This window comes from Neovison vison, chromosome 12 (genome assembly GCF_020171115.1).
Source record: "Neovison vison isolate M4711 chromosome 12, ASM_NN_V1, whole genome shotgun sequence".
Classification (NCBI taxonomy): Eukaryota; Metazoa; Chordata; class Mammalia; order Carnivora; family Mustelidae; genus Neogale; species Neogale vison.
The window spans coordinates 81,972,008-81,997,071 of NC_058102.1; the positions used below are offsets into that span (position 1 = coordinate 81,972,008).

General features: G+C 38.0%; 1 protein-coding gene across 2 annotated transcripts in view; it reads left to right on the forward strand.

The window, feature by feature from the left end:
• ANO6 (anoctamin 6) overlaps positions 1 to 25,064 on the forward strand; it is a 181,633-nt gene that overhangs the window by 95,119 nt on the left and 61,450 nt on the right. For both annotated transcript variants that reach the window (XM_044227537.1, XM_044227538.1), the window contains one exon: positions 12,952 to 13,080. In XM_044227537.1, coding sequence (XP_044083472.1) covers positions 12,952 to 13,080 — 129 coding nt within the window. The remainder of the gene's footprint in view (positions 1 to 12,951; positions 13,081 to 25,064) is intronic.

Consider the following 25,064-nt stretch of genomic DNA (forward strand, 5'->3'; position numbering starts at 1 on the left):
TGCTGTTGCTTTATCTGTAACATTACGAAATATCACAGAATAAAGGGTTAATTAATTTCAATGGACTTACTTAATAATATTTATCCACTTAATATTTCTATAACCTTATTAAACAAGTACTATTGGGAAATATCACTGAAATATCCCTTGGGGCATATATTCTAGTGAGAGAAACAGACATTAATCAAATAATTACATGAATAACTACACAATTAAAATTGTGAGAGGTGACATATAAGGACAAATATAAGATGCTCTGAGAGTATAAAAGGAGGAGACTCAAGCTAGCTGGGGAGGACAGAGAAGGTTAGGCAGGGAAAGGGAGGGGTTCCAGGTAGTGGGGACCTTATGTGCCAAGAGGGGAGGGAAATAGTTTACTTCAGTGGAATACAATATAACCATTAAAAACATTAATGGAATACAGAATCTGACTACTGCTTTGGGATGCAATGTGGTCTTAAATTTTCAAAGCCACCTGGTGCAACTTTTAGAAACCAACGAGACTGAACCTTTATAAAACTTGAATAAGATGGTTCTGTTAAACACTTTGTACTCGAATGTGATCTCAAGTCAATTTAGCAAGTGTCTATTGGCTTATTTTCCTAGGGGTTGTAGGTTAAACCAAAAAACAGGTTTCTGTCCTTCATTGTTATAATCCAATAAAAATGATAGTATGTATACATAAAAATAGTAAGATGACATATATAGGTATTTTATCATACTATTATTATAATTTATATAATGCAAAATTAAGAGCCAGAATGAGTAGTATAAAACAGTGGTTCTAAAGGCTTCATAGTCCTACGCTTCACACTGTTAGTAAAGTATGGACCCCAAATAGCTTTTTTTATGTGGGTATATTGATACTTACTATAATAGAACTTAAAACTGAAAAAAGTTAATTAATTTACTTAAACATAACCAATGATAAACCCAATATACATTAACATAAAATATTTTAGTGAAAAATAACTTTTCTTTAAACAAAAACAGGCATTAGTAGGAAGAGTGGCATTATTTTATGTATTTTACAACTCTCTTTACGAGAAGGCAGGTGGATTTTCATATCTACCTCTGCAGTTAAAAATTGCAATATGTTGTTTTGGTTGAAATATATGAAGTAAATCCAACCTTACACAGTAGGTAGTCAGAAAAGAGAGGAGATTTTTTTTTTTTAAAGATCTTATTGATTTGAGAGAGAGAGTATGAGCAGGGAGAAGGGCAGAGGGAAAGGCAGACTCCTGGTGGAGCAAGGAGCCTGATGTGAGATTTGATCCTGGGATTCCAGGATCATGACCTGAGCCAAAGACAGATGCTTAACCAACTGAGCCACCCAGATGCCCCAAGAGAGGAGTTTTTAAATCTTTTCAGGTAATTGTGGGTATTCTTCTTTGATACCAATTTAAAACTTGGCAGGTTATAAGCATCTTAAAGGTTGGTTGTAGAATGTGAAACCATATTGAAAAACTTTTTGTTTATTGAAAGCCTGCCTTGCATTTTGAATGGATCTTTACCGAAGCATAATTTTTATCACATGCCTAGAACAGTTGAAAATATTGGTTCACTGAGTTAAGCAGCTCTTACAAATGTTGACCCATTTCGTTATACAATATGAAAAAAAATGACATTTGTTAACACACACCCAGTCTCATCAGAAATGCTAATGAATATTGGGAAGCTGTCAAATTCACAGTGGTGAATACAAGTTGTCCTAAATTCTAATACTTGCTTGGAATTTTATCATTACCAGTAAATATTGTCAGTTGTTTTTCCCGAAATGACAGTTTCACTTTGTTCATTTTTGGAAAAATATCTGCCAAATACCCAAGTCTAGATAACTTGAATTTTGTGTCAGTCATCTGTAGAGTAAAAGTGGTATCTGTGGAAGCAAGTGGCAATTCAAAAATTATACAAGCACTTTTCTTCCAGACAAGCATCTTCCTTGAGTGTGCATCAGAAAGTGCTTTATGGGGACTTCCATTTCTTCTGACAGAGTATTGAAAAGCCATGTACTCCAGGGTCAGGATTTAATTTAGTTAGTCATTGTTACAGCTTCATGAAGAACATGTTTAAGGGAAGTGGCTCTACTGTATGTGGTGCTGAAGAGTATAAAGACCACTAGTCGAGTTTGGTTCTGCCGCTGAGTAGTGTGAAGACTCTGGCAATGTTACCTACCCCCCCCAACTGCTTTTGCACCATCCTTGCAGATGCTAACACAGTGAAGAAGACAGATCAAATCTTAGCATTAGAAAAATAGCTGTGGCCCCATGGGTCCCTTGAAGGGGTCTCAGAAATTTGGAATGCACCCACCCATTGGTATTGACAGTAGCCTAGTGAGGGAGAGAGAAATGGGAACTTTCTGTCAGGGAGGCTTCATGAGAGAAGAATGGAGTTCCACCTTGAAGCAGAACTAAGTTTTGGATAGGTGGGAAAGAGAAGGGAAAGAGACGTTAGGAGGGGATGTCACGTAAGTAAAGGAGTAGAGGCGAGAAGCATAGTGATGTAGCCAAAACACTGGTGAGAAAGGATGGTTGAGTTGGAGGATTAGGGATGAGGAGTGATAATAAAATACAGGATATATTTTGTTCTATATTTGATAGGATATATATAGCTATCTATGAAATACATCTATATGTATAATTTATATATATATATAATTGATATGTATATTTAGGATATCTATGACAAATGAGATTATGAAGGCTCTTGAATACCCACTGGAAATGTTTACACTTTTTCCAGAGGTCATTGGGAGTAACTGAAGGTTTTTGAATCCTGCTACTTGAACATGTTGGTTTAGGACCATCTGTTTGGTAGAAGTGTAGAAGGTGAATTTGACAAACAGGACAACCGGATGCAAGGAGATTGATTGGAATATTAATAGCAATCTAGTTTGTGAGGGTCAAGAATGCAGCCTGGAAAGCTGGCAATAGATGGAACAGGGTAAAATGTAGACTAATTGCTTCAAAGGTGGAGGCAATATGAGAACTAAAGAAGAAAAAGTCAAAGGTTACTGGCATATTGTATTTTATAACCCCAATTCCTTGCCAAGGACATTGTTAGGGAAATGGACAAAAACTGTGTGTTTCTATATAAGGTCTCACATGAGACCTTTCCCTCCCACCCAAATCAGAATGCTTCTTTTCATTCTGATAATAAGAACTGGATCATTGAACACATTTCCTTTTCACCCTGTTGCCAGGAGGCTTTGTGCCAAGTGTCATGTTAAAATCACAACAGTTACAGTTGTCCCAGCAGTTAGTACATTTCTTCCTTCTACTTTCTCTGGCCATTTGGTTTTTATGGAAGCTTCATTGCATAGCCATGATTGGCTAAGTCATTGGCTGATTCAAACTCCAACCCTTTTCCAAGGTGATGGAGGGCACTGACATTTTCAGCCCTCTAATTACATGGTTGGTCTTCCTGGCAGCCAGTCCCATACCCTTGGGTAGGGTTCAGAAGTCATCTTTATTAATAAGAAGACACCCATTTCACCTGTATGTCTCTGAAACCTCTGCAGGACATATAGATGAAGACCAGATACATCTGAGAAAGAGATTTTGGTCATCTGAATAGCAAAATACATATTTCTTATAAATCAGTATATCACAGGGAGAATATAGTGTCATGATAATATATTAACCCTTCACATATTTTGTTCACTCACAGGATAGGGCACTCTACATCAGTCACATTTTTACTCAGAACTTTAAGAAAACTAAAGACTCTGATGTCCAAAACCAAAGCACCAATATTAAATTTCAAAGAAATTCGATAAATTCCATTAATCTGGTTGTCCAATTCAAAGCAAATGAGAAGCAGCAAATAAGAGTATAATGAAATACCTATTAAAAACAGTTAAAGTGATACCAAAAGAAATGACTTCATAATCTGATTAATGGCAGAGAGGAAAAGCAAGAAGCAGGTGCAAATTCCTAGTGACTGTGGAGTATGTAAATGCACCCATGGCAGCTGGTCGTTAACAAAGAACTGTTACGCATTAGAGAAAACGAAGAACTCACAGTTCTTGAGCTTTTACCGTGTTCCAGGCGCTGTGCTGTTGCTATTCATGTATCATTGTTCTTAATCTTCACAATAACCGTGCATTTCTTTCTTTGATTTCCACCTTTTCACAGATGAATAAATAGTTTTAAAAAAATAAAATATATACATAAAGGCATACTGCTTTGTATGTAGCAGAGTTGTGTTTTGAAATCGGCTCAGCTGAATAACAAAGCGCATATTCTGTATTCTCATTTGGGGGTCTGTTCATTTTTACCTCCATCATAACAATAATAACAATAATAATAGCAGCTAAGTGATGTTCAGTAACCTCTTAAAAGATATAAAAAATATTGTGTACTGTATTTGAGAAAATTTAGAGTATAAAAAGCTTAAAGTGACCTTTATTAATAGGTATAAGGTTTATCTAAAAATGTTACATCAGAGCACTTTGCTTCTTGAAAATTCCCAACAATTGGCCGGGAGAAGATTTTGTAAAGTGTTATTTTTTTATTTATAGTCCGTTTCAAACATTTTTGTGCCATGGTTTTAAATTAGTCCTATTCTTTTTTTTTTTTTTTAAGTTTTATTTTGGAAACATCTATGCATCCTCGTTTTCATACCACAAAGAATAGCCATTCCTGTAAATGCTTGTGAGTCAAGGGAGAGAAGGTAATATTTATATAAAACATTAACCAACTGATAGGTGTTGTCATATTGTTTTGCTTTGCTGGGCACTGGGTGCTCTGATTTCTTTTTCTTCCTCCTGCTTTGAATGAGCTTGTAAACACCAATTCTCAGAGAAGTAGTCTGAGAAGATTATGGCCCATGGATATATGGGACATAACAGTCTTTGAGGGAGTGAATGTTGATGACAGGACTCTTGTGTTGCAAACTCTGAGCAGCTGAAAAGCTAAAAATAACCCAGGGCAGTTCTCAGATGAGAAACAGCAACATTCTGTAAAAGATGAAGAGCCTCTGGGAGTGACGGATTGTAACTTTAAGGGAGCCTGGGAAGAGGAGTTGGACAGGAGCCTAGGAAAGAGCTTGACTTGTTGCCTTGGTTACACCCCCAGTGCTACCTTCTTCCATATCATCTGCAGTTTGACAGTCTGAATAACCAGTTTGAAACCCTGTTTTCTGTTCATTCTAAGATTATAATCACCTTCTATGAGGGAGGATTTTCTTTCAAAAGCATAAAATTTCAGGGACTTGTAATCCAGGTCACATGTGACTTAGGTGACTAGGAAAAGGAAATGGTTCACAGCAATGGATTTGGTGAATGAGAACTACCAGTGAATATTTTTGAGTCATAACCAGTTAGTTTTCCGAGAACTGAAACTAGATATGTGAAAGCCACTTGAAATATGGTTGACTGAGAGGAATAGGAGGGTAGGTGGAGGGGAACCCTGTAGTTATAAAGTCACAGGAAAACCATTGTTTCTTAAGGCTGATGATCTTAAAGTTGTGGACAGAATATTGTGAAAGCCCATTAAATCATCAAGGATCTGGTCCAAATACTCTTTTGGTTCTAATGGATTCCAGAATATAAGATTGGGAGTTTTTTCTTAAAGGTCCAAAAAGTGTAATTAGGACAACCATCTTGCCTAGGTGGGAAACCTTTAGAACATTTTTCCTCAAGAGGTAGTACAAACTGAAAATTCTAATAGATTCAAAACATGTTTAAGAATGTTAAATCCATAATGTGTTATGAAAGCAAAAGCAGGATACTTTGGGGATATTGAAACCTTCAGAGGTCAGCCTCCAGGAGGATAATCGCTGCCTCTCAGAACTACCGCCTTATACCACTTGACTTGTTTTATCACATCTCACACTTTATCTTTCTACAGGTTTATTGGGAATATTTACAGCTTAATCTCACCCACATTTCACCAGTGTTACCATTATCAGATGTGAACTGTGTAGACCAGTGATGGCTGCTTCTGGAAAAGCATGAGAACAACCACTATAGGCATTTTCACACTTTTGTCTTTTTCTTTGTGATTTTTCTTATTCCTCTTTTCACAGATCACCATTAAGGAACGCTAACCAGAGGTTTTAAAATGGTTGGAAAGTGTATGGAAAAACAGGAGAGAGAAAAAATATGTATTGCTATGCCACTGAAAATCCCAATCCTAGCTCTTACCACAGGGTTAAGGAAAAGGTTCACACAGAGCCCGTGCCCTGGGAGGAGCCTTCTATGAGCATCTCCCTGCAAATTTTCTGAAAGCCTGTTATCTACTCTAGTTACGTAACTCCTTTTAAGGAAGTTCTCCTTTAAAAAGGTCATTAAAAGTTCTATTTTCATATTTCCTCAAGCTTGGTTCAGAAATTTGAAGAATATATAAAGTCATGTGAGAACTTCATTTGATGAAACTACTGTTTCCTTGGCATGGGCTGGAGGGGAATATTTAACAGTAATTATGCCTAAGGCATTATGCCTTTATACTCACCCAGCATCTGAAATGTGATGTTCTAATAATAGAACTCCAGAGTTTATTTTAACACAAGCAAAAGGAAACAAAGGCAAAATGCATAAACCAAATGAGCAACCCGTTGGCATGCGCATGTTCCCTTGTGGGTATAACCAAAAACCCAGAAGCAGCAGCGTCATTTTCATGACACAATCTAGTGAGCATTTATAAGTGAACTGGATCTATCCCCGTTGAGAAATAACTAAAACCCATAAGTTCAGCTATTTGGGAACAAGTTAGAGCCAATTACCAGTGCCTGTAACAAAGATCACTTATGGACTAAGTAAGTGTTAAGTTCTAAAATTTTTTTTTTCGGAAATTTTTGAGTCAAAATATATAACTGCTACTTGGTAGTTACAGAGGTGGCATATAAACTATAATGGAAAGTATGTCAGCTTGGGGCAAGGATCTCTAAAACTGGTATAGCACATTCCAATTCAATGTCTGAAATTTCGGAAAACATGTCTACATCGTTGAACCCACGACTGATGGACCATACCCTAAAATATTTCTGCCTTTTCCTTTTGGGACTTACTTGGTAATTTTATGGGCCCCTTCTATATTACCATTTACCCACTTGCCCCATTTGCCTGTATGGTCTTTAGGATCTCATCAGTGAAACTCAAGAGAATCTACTGAATAGGAATTAAATAATAATATAATTCAGTTAGGTCAAGAATAGTAATTGGCATTTCACAAAAGCAGTAATTCAGTTGGACAGTACCCATAAAAATGTTGGCACTCTCTAATTAAAAAGTGCAAATGAAAAAAAGATATTTTGACGATCATGGGGAAAGTGAAAATAACAAATCTAGTGAGGGTGGAAAAGGCATTTTCCTACTCTGCTGGTGCAAGTATTCATTTATCATAAATATTACAATGACAGTTTAGTGACCTATATGTCAAAAGCTTCTGAAAAGGCTGTGCCACTTAAAATCTTCTAGAATTAAGCCCAAGGAAATAGTCAATGAACATGTGCACAGATACATATATACAAGGATGCTCATTGCATCAGTGTTTATAAAAGCAGCAAATTGGAAACAATTTATGTGTTCATCAGCAGAGGAAATGTTTATATTGTAGTGATTAAATATGACACAGAGCTTTAGATCAAGCTAGAAAAATGTCTGTGAGAGATGTTTATAAAACAGTATGTAGGGTATGGTACCGTTTTGGTTAGTGTGTGCGCACGCATGAAAACCTGAAAGGATCTACTCCAAAATACTAAACTCAGCTCAGCTCTGGGAGGTGGGATTACAAATGACTTCTGTTTATTCCTTTTTACTCTTCCGTATCTTCAGAATTTTTTAAATTGAGTATATATTACTTTTATCATAGGGGAGAAAAGGTAATTTTTTTTCCTAAGAAAAAAGTAAACTGAGCTCATGCTATATGCAAGGCTCAGCAGAGAACTCACGGTGAACAAGACGTGGCCACAGGCCTTCGGAAGTTAATAGCGTGGTTAACAGAGTGGGAAAAGAGACTGGTGTGTACAAATATTCTGGGTTGATCTTGAGTACACCTGGATCATTACAGCATCACCATCAAGGGATCTTTGTGGAACATTCTGACATGCTTGACTCTGAAACTAACCAGAGTCCTTATTCTGGATATGCCTTCCTCCTGGAACGGACCCTCTTTCTGCTGACTTCCTTCCCTTTAGTGTTCCTGAATGCCTGAGTCCAGTCAAAAACATGCTCGCTCATCCCCTTCAAGACACCAGTTAACTGACCTGACTTCTGATTTGGCTCCCGTGTGTGTCCATGTACTTCTCCTTATCCCTGTGAGCAGGTCACTTCCTCTTTTCCACGCTACTTTCCACAATACCAGTCTTTCTGCCTTCGGCATCAAGCCTTCCATACCGGTAGGGCTTGGCATTTTTCTTTCTACTTTGCATTTTCTCACTATTTGTTTTTGCAGACAGAAGAGGAGATCTCATAGAAGAAAAGAATTTGTCCTGGTTGCTTTTCTCTCTACACAGTTGTGTCAAGCAAAGAGGTTCCACTATTATTTATGCTTTGAATCTCCTGGAATTCTCCTACAGTTAGGGAGAACACTTCAGAGTGTATCTCGTAACTGTATGGCATGTAAATAAAATTCCACTGTGCTCCATATTTTGGGAGATCTAAATACTTACATAAAGGCTTTTGCTTCTGAACTTTGATTTCCCTAGAACTTGCTGTGTGCATGGATTCAGGGTTGACTGAAAAATTAGAAGATCCAATATATTCACTTTAGCTCTCTGTGATTAAAGTTGGCTTTTTTTTCCTATTGTGTCCTTCTTGGAGTTAGTTAGCTTTGTTTTACTGGTCTTAAAGATGGCAGAGAGTCACATTTTTTCCACATTCACATATCAGTTGCTCTTTAGTTGTGTGAGTGTTTTGATACTGTTTATTTTTCGTGATGTAATTCCTCAACCATTATTGTTAGGCATTAAATCTTTCTTGCATCCTGCTTCCTATAAAGGATGAGACCATTACCCAAATAAGCTTGGACTACTCTCCAGTATCATAGTAAATGACAGCCCTATCGGGAATAGACTATTTGACAGTTCTGGACATAGAATCAGATATTACTTGCTGTCCAGGGAAGGTTTCACTCATGCTTACACATGAAAGTTTGAGCAAAAGTCCCAGTTGGACTGCTGTTTATGTAGATCTTGGACAAATAACTTAAATTCAGCATTTTAAGCTCTAGGAATAGATGCCTCTATTGTGGAATAGGACTTCCAGTCTTGTTTTGGCAGGGTTATTTGAGGACCCAATTTGTGGACACTTGAGAAGGATGAGATTGGACAAATGTTTAGCAGCAAATTATTTCCCGGCCTTGCCAAGTGCTGATAACAGGGATCGCATGAGGCTGCTTTAGTAAGATGGGCCGCTCACCTAGAACAGAGCAGTGCCGCTCACACGGCGGCTCCCCAGCTCCTGTCTTCCCCCAGCCCTTCTTTCTCCACCTGGAAGACAGACCTCACCATCGTATGACCCTTCATGTACCAGCAGCTCCTCATCAAGAAGGCTAAGGCCTTATTTAAGCCAGAGATGGCTTATGAGAAGTTATCCTACCAAATAATTACTGGAAGATGCTCATCTTAGACTTGTCTTTCTGTCCAATAGGATGTTCTTTCTCAGTCTCTTGTCCTGTAGTAAGTACAGAGGCCTTAACTGAATCCTGGGGCGGGACTCGTACCCATCCGTACCCCTTTGCCAATAGCAAAATTTTTTCAAGTTCCTAAATTCACAACTCTAGCTTAAAAGCACTGGGTACAGAATTTTGCTGCTTGCATTTTGTATCCTGATTTGGTTAAGGCAGATCCTGCCCTCTGGGGCTCTTTTGTTGAAGGATCCGCCCCACAAGTAAAAGAAGGCAAGAAGCCAGCTGAGAGGAGGGAGGCCTGGATAACATCATGTGCATGGATCACACCGGACCTCCCTTCTTATCCGCTCTCCTCTTCTCCGCAGCCAGGTTCTTCCTGCTCAGACCAGCACGTCTCCTCTGCATCCCAAGCGTGAAATGTCAAAGGCAACAGCCAAAGACAGAGGTGGTCAGGTCCCCTGTTCCTCGGTGGCTGGCAGCATGGGTTTTGATATAATGGCCAATAAATATGGTTGTTATTTTTTTTAAACCCCTGCAGCCGTTAACTTAAAGTACAACATTAGGTCACGTGGCCACCAAGGAGTAAATGAATGTTCGATTGGTGGAATCTAGTATCCTCGGGATCATTGAGGGCATTGGTTATTTTTGTGTCCTTTGGGTAATACCTAATAGTGCAATTGCCAGATCCTAAGGTAGCTCTATTTTTAACTTCTTGGGGAACCTCCGTACTGTTTTCCAGGGTGGCTGCACCAGCTTGCATTCCTGCCAACAGTATAAGAGGATGCCTCTTTCTCCACATCCTTGCCAACATCTGTTGTTTCTTATGTTGTTCATTTTAGCTGTTCTGACAGGTGTGAGGTGGTATCTCATTGTGGTTTTGATTTGTATTTCCCTGATGATGAATGGCAACAAGCATCTTCTCATTTATCTGTTGGCCATCCAGATGTCCTCTTCAGAATAATGTCTGCTTTCAGGGTTTTTGTGTTTTGTCTTGGCGCCATTGGACTTGGTCAGAAAGCATAAAGATCAGGTTTTGAGTAGGGACCAAGAAAGGCAGAGAGGTCAGGACTAGACTAATTCATCACTGAACAATTAGTCGTTCTTTAAACAAGTTTATCAGTATTTATCCTGAGAGATTACTAAAACTTTACTTCATTAAAGCAAAACTTTAGGAGAGGAATTAGTTTTTAATTCTCTGTTATTTCAATGTCTTATTGGGTGAGTTAGGGCTGTAGTAGAATTATTACTGAAAACTTGAGCCTTTAAAAAAAAAAAACCAGTTTTGTTCCTAAATTTAGGCCAGATTTTTTTGTTTGTAACCTATTCTTTCCAGCCCTGCATTGATTCCTCCTTCTTCCCAATTGCCTAGGAGGAAATCTGCTGCCAAGAGATGGGAAACCTGGATTTCATAGCAGCAGAAAACTGGCCTCCTTTCCCTGGCATTGCATTCCAGTAATACCATATCAGAGTTTGACCTAGTTATTTCATACAGACGGCTGATGCCAAGTCACTGAGGCTTTCCTCCAAACAAAGGGCCATGGTCTTCTGTCACCCATGAAAGACATGCATACAGACCAGATTACCTGGGAGCTGCCCTCTGGCCTGTGTGGCCAAGCAAGGGCCGTGCTCAGGAGAGTGCCGGGAGCCATGGGCAGCCATGTGGTGTTCCTTCCGGGTCTCATGCTTCGGACCCTCACGTCCGTGCGTCCGGCTTGCTGCCACCAAAGGCAACAGAACGTGGGCTACAGAGAACAAGGGGCTTTTGTATACTTTTCAGACATCTGTAATGCTGACCAGGTTCCTGTGACTCCCTTCCACCCAACTCTGCTTCCCTTTGTCATTCTGAAGAAATTATTCTTTTCTTTTCTTTTTTTTTTTTTTTCCCCTCTACACAAAGTTTTCCCCTAGCAGCCACCCTGGCTGTCACCAATAGTGACATCTTTATTGAAAGGAAGAGAAATGGAAGGAGCCCAAAGGACTTTGTGGCTGAAATGAAAAAGACAGGGCTTTAGCACTTTTGTATAGCTTGAAACACTTTTACAGTGGATGGGTGTGAAAGAGCTGAAATTGTAAATAAAAGAATCGGTAGTGGCCCCAGCCTAAGGCAAGGATGTGTCTGTTGTCCTGGCCCCATCATGCTCAGGCTGGGGACGTCACACTGCTGGTGGTTAGAATCCCTGGTGAAGTGTGACCGGTGTGAAGGTGTGTGGAATCAGGTTACACCAGCAGCACATGCTCCACAGGTGAGGCAACCCGCTGAGTGGCAGGCGGTGTGACTGCAGGCAAATAAACCATCACCCGCTCCCTGGTGGAAAAGAAAGGAATGACAAGTATCTTGTATACATTCAGCAAAAGGTCTCTCTTCAGAAGTGTGAAGGAAAGGAAGAAGGGGCAGTGATTTTTGTATGAACTGATGCTAAAGTACAGAGAAGAATTAATCGCATTTAGGGATTAAGCGGTTCTACCAAATGACTACAAAATGCCATCCCCCCATGAGTTTTTAATGAAAAAAGTTACAAATTTAGAAATGTTACATATCAGTTAAAAAGTAGTCTGATTCTTCAACAGCAACAGAATTCACATCAGTGTCCCCACAAACTGTGTGAGAAACACAAACCCAAGTCTTTGCTTAGAGCAAATTAAAACAATTCCTTTCAAATCCACATGGTAAGAAAGATTGTTTAAACGCTGTTAGGTCTGTGTGGCACCATTATTTATTTTTAAGCCATAAGTCTTTTAAGCTCTAAACTAAAGACTCACTTATTTATGATTGTCGCTGGGGTCATTTGTTTTATTTGCTAGGCAAGGAAGTGTATCTTTTGTGGATTCAGGAACAAATACCAACAACCTCTGTAGCTTTTGTGTTTATCAGAGCGTCATCTGGTGTTATGTTTAATGTTATAAAGTGGTACTTTCTGTGAAGTGGTGAGATCCCATGAGGAAGGTTAGAAAATATGGTTAAGAAGGATGAGATTTTTCATGAACGGTGCTTTGTCTTTGATTTTTCTTCCTAAAAGAGGAAGAAACTAAACTTCTCTCCTTCAGATAGGTACCTCTGGTTACTGTGTTTATTTACAAAGTAGTAACTCCTTTGCTGCTCGAGGAGGGAACAATTCTGAGATGATTGTGTTTACACAGGAAATACTGATAAATTCCCATGTGTTTGTAGAATAATCCTAAACTGCTTAATTTAAGGACTTCTTTCACTTAGAACACGCTATGCTTGCAAAGATCATGGTGACCTTGACCTCTTGGTTAAGCAACTAGCAATGGATTTCTTTTTCTCTATAAACACACTGATGTACTGATTAAAACTAGAAAATAAACACCTATAAATGGACACTTAAAATTATGTTAAAATTTGTTTTTCCCCACACAGGAAGAATTTAATGGGAAACCCAACTCCCTTTTTTTTAATGATGGTCAGCGAAGAATCGACTTTGTTCTAGTATATGAAGATGAAAGCAAAAAAGAAACCAATAAAAAGGGTTCAAATGAAAAACAAAGGGTAAGTTTTCTGTGTGTACTATTCTCCTTTTTATTTCTTATTATATTGTGAAGTGAAAAAAAGGGCTATTTTTATGTAAGCAATAAAGTGAAACTAATGTTTGAGGTATCATGTACCAAACATACCTTTATATTTTCCCTTCTCATCATTCCCTCAAGGCATGTTAACAGTTTTTGTTATTGTTGTTGTTGTTTTGTTCATTTGAAGCCGAAACTTCCTCAGGCTCTTAACCTCAGTGGGTTTCATAGCGGAGGGCAGACTTTCTCCTAAGGAATTGTACTTTCTATCTGTAGAAGAGATTTACATTAAAAGCATACTTGGCTATTTGTATGAGGTGGGAGAGGAAGCTAATGATTAATAATGATTGCCAGCGGAGTAACAACTAGTATTCAGCATGCTGTCATGGATAGAATGAGCCTCGTACATGCATTGTCTCGCATTCTCTTCATAAGAACCTGTGAAGTACATTCTGTTACGGTACCGTTGTAGTTGACAGAAGTGACCCTGAGGTTAAATGATTGCCCAAGATCACCAACTCTAGGATGAGACATAGTGAAGGCATGGTTCGTAACTTTGTCTTGAATGGAGAACCTGTGCTTGTCACCTCTCCCATTTTCTGTCACTTCCCTTCCTTTTTATCCATTACCGGTCAAGCTGCTCCTTCATCCCTTTCCTTTTCTTCAGGCTCTTCTAAGTCACAAGACTATTTTTAGCTTCAGAGAGTAAACCATTTAGTAGGCTAGGGTTATTTATTTATTTATTTATTTATTTTAAAAAGATTTTATTTATTTATTTGACAGACAGAGATCACAAGTAGTCAGAGAGGCAGCCAGAGAGAGAGAGACGGGGAAGCAGAGAGCCCGACTCGGGGCTCGATCCCAGGGCCCTGGGATCATGACCTGAGCTGAAGGCAGAGGCTTAACCCACTGAACCACCCATATACCCCTAGTAGGCTAGGGTTATAACATGTGCCTGGATCTTCTTTCCCTGAACTGAAACTGTATTAAACTGAAACAGGACAGAAAGGAGAGAGCATACACATATGTCACCGTTTCCCACTTTGAAAATAACTCCCTCATTTTTTGTTTTGTTTGTTTGTTCTCACCTCTGTGCTATTATATCCACACAATTTTAATTGCCCCTCTCTGGACTTTTTCTCTGAAATTTGTCATTCTTAAATCTATTGACTTCTGCCCATTCTTTCAAAACAGCTGATGAAATCTGCTTAAAATGAAGCAATCATGCCTGCTTTGTTTTGTTTGTTTATTTTGGAAGGGGTAACTTTAAAGGTTTGTCTTTGCGTGATACCACAGTGTAAACCCAGGCATTGGAACTTTACATTCAAATTCTAATTCTGCTACTCTATGTGGAGTAATTCCAATTGATACAACAGACCAGCCCTGAATTACAGTGGCTTGATACAATAAAAGTTTACTTATTGCTCATGTCCAGGCAGATGTGGAGTCTCTGTTTTAAGCAAGATGGGTTTAGGGGTATTGTGGGGGGAGAGGCGTGCTCTGTCCTTTGCAGTCATCCAGGGACTCGGGCTGACACAGAAGCTTTTCCATATTTAGCAGGTAGTTTCTAAGATCATCCTGGGCCTTAACATAACTAAGAGTTTAAGAGAGAGGATGGAAAAAGGACTTGTGCTTCTTTACTACTTTGGTCTGGAAGTGACAACATCGAATGTGCCACATTTCTCTTGGTCAGAACTCAGGAATGTGGAAAATGTCATTTCCGACTAGACAGCCTTTTCTGCACAGGAATGCTACACTATGGAAGGGCAACAAGGATCTCTGGTGGACAGATGGTTTGTCTTGACCACAGCTGTAACTGGCTATATGCCTTGAGTGAATTTTCTGATCAGTATCATGTGTTATTATTATTTTTGAGATGTATGTCATTTTTACATTTTGGCTTTTTTAAAATCAGGGTATGTCTTACATATGACATATCATAATTTCATTGGCTGAATTTTTCCTACTGATATGTAAAATATTGGTTCATCACACACTGATGGCATCTTAGATTCAGGAAGTGGGAATTCCAATACCCAATCCATAGGATTATGGTTAGGATTAAGCACAATATTATATAGAAATGTTATATTGATTGTTAGCACATATTAGAAATAGATTTTAATTCTTATATCTTTTATTTCCAGTTTTCTTAACACAAAGTATTAGTATGAAAAGGCATGACTCCTCTTTTTTTATATAATTTATATATATGTACATGTATATGTGTGTGTGTGTGTGTATGTATGTATAGATTTATTAGAGTACTGTACCTTAGAATGTTTTATCATTTTCCTGTGGACACTGAGATACTTTATGTGCAGTCATAGTCACCATCAAATATTCATTAAGCATGCATATGCCAGTGAAACTGCATTGAGCAATATAGAAAGTTAAATCTAATCCATTAAAGTGTAAAGGAAACAGTTCTGGTTTCAGACAAGAGCTTTACTGCCATGGTGAAGGAGCCCTAGAGCTGCTTTCATTATTAATAAGTGCTGCATTGGTTTTACACAGAAATGTAGGTCCCAGGGTAACTCTTACAAATCAGGAGGAAAAAAATCATCATTAATTTGGCAATCTCTGAACTCAATGGAGAAATGTAACACAATGTTGGTTTTTATAAGCCATGCTTTGAAGTGCTTTGAGTCTGTATTTGTACAATTTACTTAGATTTCACCAGACTTTAAAGCTCAGCTTTGGAATCATTTTTATTAATCAGAAAAATGTCTGTGAGTTCCATCATATAGGCCTTATTCAGGATTTAGGATTCCACCAGAGAAAGGCAATATCAAAATTCTGTTTTCGTTGAGAGAAAAAAAAGTTATGTCTAAATCATGTTGATTTCCTAAAGTAACACTAAGGTAGACTTTAACCAGTGACTGATCTAAAGAGTATCATTACGTACTTTCTAGAGATAGAGAAAGAGAGAAGTCATAGGGCCACAAAACATAGAGGAGTAAAAGGCTGCATCTTTCCATGAGCAAAAGAGAAAATATTTTCCATAGCCAGATCTCCAAATAGCATGTCACTATGTCCTCCTATATTAGTGAAACTACTTCAGGAACTTCACACCTTTCTTTAAAAAGTATAAATCGTTTACATTTAGATTAGGTATGGGGAATGACTGTAAGTTGTTTCAATAATATGTGCCCATTTCGCCCACTGGGCTTGGCACTGAATCACTTTGAATTTTTTTTTTTTTTTTTTTACAGCAAGAAACAGGAAAACCAAACTCAAAATGGCTTAAGTGCTAAAGGAAATAAATTTTCTCACTTAAGAAGTAGCCTAGAGATAAAATCATTTCTGGGTTAGGTAATTCATTAGTTTAAAGAGGTCATCAGGAGTTGAATTTGTCACATCCTTTCTGCCCTGCCATCCTCATACGTAAACTGACTTTACCTTGTTACAAGATCACTGTTGTACTTCAAGGCACCTGGAGGTGGGAAAGGGAATGCCTTTTTTTTTTTTTTTTTAAGATTTTATTTATTTATTTGACAGATCACAAGTAGGCAGAGAGAGGAAGGGAAGCAAGCTCCCTGCTGAGCAGAGAGTCCAATTCCGAGCTCGATCCCAGGACCCTGGGATCATGACCTGGGCCGAAGGCAGAGGCTTTACCCCACTGAGCCACCCAGGTGCCCCGGGAATGCCTTTTTTAAGGGGGAAGAAAGCTCCCCCTAGAAGGACCCTAAGCAGATTTCCCTTCACAGTTCATTGTCTATCACAGGTCTGTTCCAAAAATGACTGTTGGCAAGATGAATGGGATTACTTAGCATCATTAGCATAGACAAATGAAGATGAGTCTTTCATCTCTTAAATCGCCTAATCATCCAATACCTGAAAAAGCATCAGGCTTTTCTTAGTAGTGAAAAAGGGGGAAATGACTGTTCGCTAGGTAGCCAGCGGTGTCTGGAATAGCACATGGTTAATTATATCTAAATATGTTTGATGTACTGGGAATAACAAAGATGTTCTAAATGAAACGTCCATATTTTTTTCCAACTGTTTCTCCTCAGTTTTGTTAGTAATGTTCCTTCCACTTCCTTTGTTAGACCTGCAAACAAGTGGCAGAATCGGTCTGTTTTGAAATTTGTTTGTATGACACTTGATATCCCTTCAGATAGATGGGTTTATGACCAAGTGAAGGTATGACTCAGGTGTCAGTAAAGAGGGTGGAGGGGTCAAGGCAGCATGAAGACAGTATAAGCAATCCCGAGTAAGTTGTTTAGTTTAGCTTTCTGACTGCGCAATCCATTCCTAAAAGTTAATGGAAAATTTATGTCCGTGAAGTTTATGTAAATTTTGTGTATGGAAATGTAAATTTGTATTTCATACCTGACTTTAAGAATGCTTTAGTAGGTGGCAGAAGGATCTGGCCTGTGGAGATCATAGCATAAGAGGTTTTTAAGAAATGAGCAATCAAATTAAATTATATCCAAAACTTCAAATAATGTGAGACAACTAACTAATTGGTTACAGATCCTGTGAGCTTTAAAAACTGTTGCCCGTGGTTTTAGATGAGTTATCACAAGGCTGGAAGTGTTTGCCTAGAAGCTGGTTGAGATTCCTTTGGACATGTTTCAAAGCTCATCAAAAAGTTCTAGTACAGTGAATATATTACATCACTCCATTTACTGAGGTCTTACATTTTTTAGTAAACTTTTATAACAGTGTCCATGAAAATCTTTTACTTTTTTGTTTGTTCGTTTCAGTGTAGAGTTTAGGAAGACTCCAGACTTTACAGTACTCCGTGCTCATCACAAGTGCTCTTCTTTTTTTTTTTTTTTTTTTAAAGATTTTATTTATTTATTTGACAGAGAGAGATCACAAGCAGGCAGAGAGGCAGGCAGAGAGAGAGAGAGAAGGAAGCAGGCTCCTGGCCGAGCAGAGAGCCCGACACGGGGCTCGATCCCAGGACCCTGCGATCATGACCTGAGCCGAAGGCAGAGGCTTAACCCACTGAGCCACCCAGGTGCCCCACAAGTGCACTTCTTAATTCCCATCCACTCATCCACCCCTCTACCCACCTCCCCTTTGGTGACCATCACTTTGTTCTCTATGGTTGAGAGTCTGTTTCTCGGTTTGACACTCTCTTTTTTCCCCTATGAAGATCATTTTATTTCTTAAACTCCACATATGAGTGAAATCATATGGTATTGGTCGCTCTCTGATCTTGTACATTTTTATTAACTACTCTTATTTTAAAATTTTGTTGAAATTTTTAACAGCATTTTAAATTGTGGTTTGTGATTTATTGTGTATTAAAAATCTTCATTGATTTTCATCAGTTCTACCCAGAAACCTTGATAAACTCTTTTTAGTTCTAATAGTTTCCAGTGTGTCTTTTATGATTTCTCAGGAAAAGACTAATTATCTATGAATGATGAAAGCTTTGGTCTACCTTTGCCATTTTTATACTTTCCTTTTCTTACTGGAGTGCAATGGCTAAGATCTCTTGAATAAAACCAGTAACACACGGTAGTCAGCATTATAGTGTTCCTGATTTTATTGGGTATGTTTGTACAGTTTCACCAAAATATCACACCTACTATAAGATTTTGGTAGTTTTCTTTAAAAAAAGCTTCAGGAGTCCCCTTCTAGTCCTGGATTGCTGAGCATTTTTATGATAAGTGGGTTTTAGGGCAAGTAAGTTTTCCAAACTTATTTATACAAACAACCTGGAGAACTTGCTTAAAGTAGTTTTCTTGGCCCCATGCCTGGAGATTCTGACTAAGTAGGTATCAGATGCTGCCTGAGCAATCGACTTTCCACAAATAAAGAAGATGCCTTTTATCCAAGTTAAGAAATATTGTTGTTGAGACCACCTTCTCTATGCATACAGCAGCTACTCCTTTGTGATCTTTATCCCTTTCAAGCTGAAAATTTAGTATAGTTGATTTTTCCTAAACTTGTGCCTTTTTAAAAGTGAGATACAGGTGACTGTTTGGAAACCCCCCAGGACAAATGACAGCTTTTTCATTCCAACCTAAGACCAGATCTCAGAAGGAGCAATCAGAGAAAGAAAAGGATTTTCTGTTCTCTACATCCTGGTGACCTTTCTGCCTGTTTTAAGAATTGGGCCCCAGGATACTTTCCACTTGAGGAGTAAGAACCAAGATTTGGATTAATTGCTGTCATGCTGAGTACTCAAAAATAAAACCAAACATGCTTATACCAGCAACACATTTTGTAGCTGTAATTTGAAACTGTCGATTCTAATTTAGTTTATTCCTTTTAACCTACACTCTTAGTATAAGTAAGTAGGGTTTAAAGAAAGGAGATAAAAATATAAAGAAGAGGTCTCTGCCTTAGTCCAGAATGCTAGTGAACTGAGGTCAGACGGGATTTTGCTCCCTAAAACAGAAGAGAAGACACTTACCAAAAGTTACTGGGGAGGTAAAACCAGCCAATACTGGTTGCCGTCATTTCTTCTTAACCTATCCTAATATAAGCCTGAAGTTCCCAATTCATGGACTATCTGTGGTGAACATGTCGTTTTCAGGAAGTATTTTATGCTGTTCTGATGCTTCAAAATCCCTTTCTGCCATCCTTTTATTTCTTCAACATGGGGAAGATATGCCAATGTTAAGTCTGCTCAATCATGTCTTCTTCTTTTGAGGCTCCATGGAACACATTGCTTTCTGGGAGATCCTCAGAACATTATATTTCTTTTGGGCAGGTTTTTTTTTTAGTTGTGTTAAAGCATTAGAATATATTATTAATAACACCTCCCATTTTCTTTGGCTAGTAGGAAACTCAGAAGCAAATTTACAACTGAACTCTAACTTCTGAACAGGATCTATGGTTAATAAAATATCATTTTATTTATTACTCTGATACATCACTTCATTTTATTTTCCTGGACTTTACATTTGTCACTCCGTGTTTCTCATTTAACTGCTTTATTCTTGATGTTATTTTTGTAAGTGACCTCAAATACTTTTTTAATGAATCATAAGTAAATAAAGTTAATGGAGTATTTGCATATGTAGGGAGCTAATGACTAGAAAAATTATACATTGCAAGCTAAAGTCAATAATAAATGATTTCTGAGTTATCCATACTGTTAATTATCAACTATTACCCACAAATAACCATACATTTAATACATATAAGACTTAATGAGAAGTCAAGCCAGGTGATCCCTCAACAGATTTTTTAAAAAAATATTTAATAAAACTTAAATTTAAAAAATTTAATTTAATTTAAAATTTAAAAAATTTAATAAAAATTTAAAACTTACTTGCACTATAATGTTTATATTAGATGTCTTAATTTTTTTTTTTTAAGATTTTATTTATTTATTTGAGAGAGCAAGAGAGAGAGCATGAATGGGGAGAGGTCAGAGGGAGAAGCAGACTTCCGGCTGAGCAGGGAGCTCGATGCAGGACTCGATCCTGGGACTCCAGGATCATGACCTGAGCTGAAGGCAGTTGCTTAACCAACTGAGCCACCCAGGTGGCCTCAGCAGTGACTTTTTATAAGTTGCTTTTTCTCCCTTTCTCAGAAAATTTCTCTTCTCTAAGTTACCCACAGAGAGCATTTATGTCTTTTGTAATTACACCTAAAATGTTAATTTAAAAAAGAAAGTCAGAAGTTAATATTCACTTCATTCCATGCTTATTATTTAAAATGCATCCTTTTTCTGTCCCCTAGAAAACACATATTATCTAGTGAGTAAATTCCTCATCAGATTGGTCCACTAACATTAAATGTTTTATCACCAGCATGTGAATTTAAATTAAGTCCCAATTAAATTATTTATTCTGCTTACCAAACCTTTTTGAGCACATGATGTATAACTAATAAATAGTACTTATAGTAGTTAGTAATTTTTTTTTGTACAAATTAAGGACCTTTAATTTATTCATCATTCATCTTTGTAGGCTTAACAAAGATTGGCAAGTTAAAAAATACGCTGACAGTATCATCAGTACTTTGCCCAACAAAGCTGTAAGAATACTTGAAATTAATCTATGCATATATTCATTAATCCCAACTGATTTGTGGTTTATTATCATTATACTGTGTTTAGTAACTTTACTTCATAGGCATTACAATTCTTGTTTTTCTTATCCTGTGAAAGCTGGTTGACTTAAAGAAAATGGTAGATTGGTGTTTACAATCAATACTGTTGCTGTATAATTCACAAGCCATTCCTCTCCACAATGACTTTATTAAGCCAGATGAGATGTGTAATCTAAGGTGCTTAGGGGCAGAAAGCTTCCTTAATTATGCCAGTCTTCCCTTTGTGATTTTGATTGCTTTTGTTCTTTATTTCTCTGACAGCTGTATTAACCTCTCAAAAGAGGTATGAATAAAATTCCAGTTTCTGGGGTGAGATAGATACTCTTTATCCTTTTTTACTTTGAATCTCCAGCACCCTTCTCCACCCACAGTAGTGGAATCACATCCATCCTTTTCAGGATGTACACAGGTCCTCAATGATTGCAGTCATTTTGGATTTACTTTAGGTTAAAAAAAAAAAAAAGATCCAGGTTGCAATGCCAATGAATTTGTTCCCCTAGGGACAGAAGAATTTACAGTACAATCTAAAGTATGACTGGGCATTTTTCAGAGCCAAAGAGCCTAGTTTGGTTATTTTGTGCTGCTAAATACTATAGACTATAGAACATAGTTTAGGTTCATATATGTAAAGTTTTTCCAATAAGGCACATAGATGATCTTTAGTGAAAAAATGTGTGATCTCATATTTATTTTTTTCAACAAATATTTATTGAACCATGGCTATGTCAGTCAGTATGCAATATTAATTTTCTTTCATTTTTAACATGGAAGATAGCTCTACCCTAATTTTTTAAATGTCAAGAACACTGTTACTTATCTAAGTATAAATTCTACAAGGAAATGAAGATAATGATTTCATATTAAACAGATTGAAGCAATCTTTTCTTAAGTAATCAGTCTTTCCCTGATATGTGCTTGTTTGACAAATACCGTACATATGCTAATTTACTTTAGCTACCTGACAAACCAAGAAAACTGGTTTGATCAATTTTTAAAATATTCCTCTAGTTCTTTGTGAATTGCCTTGCCAAAGGAAAATAACAAGAACTGTCTTATTAAAGTAACTCCAAGGTGATAGATTAAGATGTTTAAGCAAATAAAAATGTCCTATCCTTGATTCAACTGTTTAAGTATTTATAGTGAGTGGTAAAATAGAGGGCATTATAGACCAACTCCAAGGTCTACCAATTATCTTGAGAGAAATCAGGTAAATATCTCAGGAGTTCTTTATAAAGAACTAGATAAGAACTAAAATAGGATAAATTAGTACAACCTTTCTGGAGGGCAGTATGGCAGTACATATTAAAGAACTTAAAATTGCATACGCTCTTTGAACAATTCTGCTTCTGGGACTTTATCCGGAGGAAATAATAATGGATGCACAAAGACTGTTCTACAAGGATTTTTATAATAGTGAAAATTAGGAGCAACCTAAATATCCAAAAATTTGAGATTTGTTAAATAAATTATAGTACATCTCTCTGAGAGACTATTACCAAGCCATTAAAATGAGGTGGAAGAAAAGTATTTCTAAGGTTTTCTGCATCTTTGATACTCCCGTGTGCTATATACACTCTTGTCAGTGACCTCCCTTATTATACACAGAAATGAGGGAAAAGTAAGAAGATACAAAGATGTGTTCACAACCTTCAGAGAGCAAAGAGGACACACACACACACATACACACACTGTCTCACACAGACATACTCATTTATCAGATAACATAGAAGGTAGTCCGAGGACCAGGATGACCAAGTAGTATAGAAGAATCAAGAGGGAGAGCAGAGTAACTCAGCATTAAGATCCAGTTCTTGGAGTTACAGTAAAACAGTGTCATCGGTGTCCCACTGAAGGGGGTCACTGGGTGCAAGTGGATTCGGGTTGCCTGTTCTTATTCAGATATTTCGCATTAAAAAAGAAGAGGGGAGCCCCTAAGGCTTGCAGGGGAGCCAGGGTTTAGTTTTTTGTTTTTTGTTTTTTAAAAGGAATAAGGGAAGTTGAGCATGTTTGAATGGAGGAAAAAGAGAATATGGCAATGGCTAGCATGTTTATGGCTTATTATGTATAAAACATGATACTGAGGGCTTTTATGTCCCTGACCATATTTAATCCCTAAAAGACCCTCAAGATGAAGCTATTTCTTGTCCTATTTTGAAATGAAGCTACCAGCGCTTGTATGATTTACATTATTTTGCCCAGTGTCACAGAATCTGGATTTGAATTTTGACTTTGAATCTAACTATCATGCCATTATTTTCTAAAAGGAAAGCAAAAACTGAAAGAACTAAATGGGCTCTTTAGTAGACTAAAATGTGAAAGGAGAGAGTCCCATGAAGGCAGTCAAGAGTTGTAGCCTCAGTTTAGGAATTCCGTAGAGAAGGAGCCAAGTCTTACTGTCTAGTGTTGAGCATGTTACCATCATGGTGATAGAGTTGATACAACCAAGACGGGAGCAGTTTGTGTTTCATATGTAGGATGACAGAACTGCCTTCCTGTGGGGTTGGTTCATTTCCAACTCTCTTAACCATTCCCCTTTGCCATCTAGTAATTCAGGCTCCAGGGTGTCTAGAAGACACTTCATGCTCTGAATGCCCCTGAGCTATCTGGTGCTAGCACACCCCAGAATTAAACTGTATCTCTTCATCTCTGTCATATCCTATAATACTTGTAAGCAAAAGTTCATGGAACATTCTGGGGGCCTCAGAAAAGGCAAGCTTGGTTGCTTCACTCAGTACTTTTATTCCTCGGTCCATTCCAACTTAACAGGCAGCCATCGATCCGCCATCTGCTCAATTTATTCATTCATTCATCAGACATTTGCTGCATGTTTATTCTATTATAGGTCTAAGTGCTGAGGATATCGAGATTAAAAGAATCTCTAGAGGCAAGCATGGTAATTAAAGAATAGGTAAGGCCATGGAAGGATTTAATATTGCTAAGGATGGGAAACATTTGAAGTGTCTGTTGGCTGGGAGCAAGAGCAACGAAGAGGAAAGAAGAAAGAGAAAAAGAGAAGGGATTGCTGAAGCAAGCTCCAGAGGAGAAGTGAAAAGGATGCAGTCTTCTGACTCCAGGAGGAGAGATGGTATCTAGCTGTAAGTAAATAGAAAGACACGTGCAGGAGTTCCCATGAGTGGCTGCCATTTTCTCTGCAAGGAAGGAAGCAAGGTCACTAGCAGAGTGTGCTGGTCTGGAGTTGGGTGTGGAATGTGAGGAGCTCTTTGAAGTTTGGACCAGCTCCCTAGTGGATGAGTAGGGGCCAGAAAGAAGATGGCTGTGTATCCTAGTGGACCGAACTGTAGTAGTAACCATGAATTTGTAATAAGGCCAGGTAATACAGTTATGTGTTTCTGCCAGTACTTAATTGTTAAAATAGCCATTTATCCACTAGAGAAGTTCCTCTTTTGACTGATTCTCCAGGTCTTCTAATGAGAAAGACATTTGTCTACAAGAGTGAATATCCTTGGGCCTGAACCTTTACATTCTAACTGAAATCTTTCCTGACTGACTTCAAAAGGATACAGAAGACACAGTCATGGATCCTGCTAATGGGTCAGTCTGGGTTGCCCCTTGTACAGACGCAGGATGAGTCATCTTCCCTGAAGGAGAGGAAGTCAGAGTGTCTGGTGTACTCCGAGCACCTGCTCCCCACTGTACAGTGATGTCGGTTTCAGCCTAACAACTTCTCCCTAGTTCACGGTTACCGAACCAGTCACAATTCCTGCTGGCAAGTGACAGAAATCAGCTCTAACATAAGTAAATAAGGAGTTTATCAGAGAATGTTAAGGAGCTCACAAGTTCCTCTGAAGGGTTGGACAGATAAGCCTGGAAACCAGGCAGCTGGGAGCAGTGCCCCAAATCCCACTTCAGAGCCATTCTGGGAGAGAAAGCATGGTTGCTGGTCAGTGGCAGCGGCTCAGATCTGCTATAACCTCTACT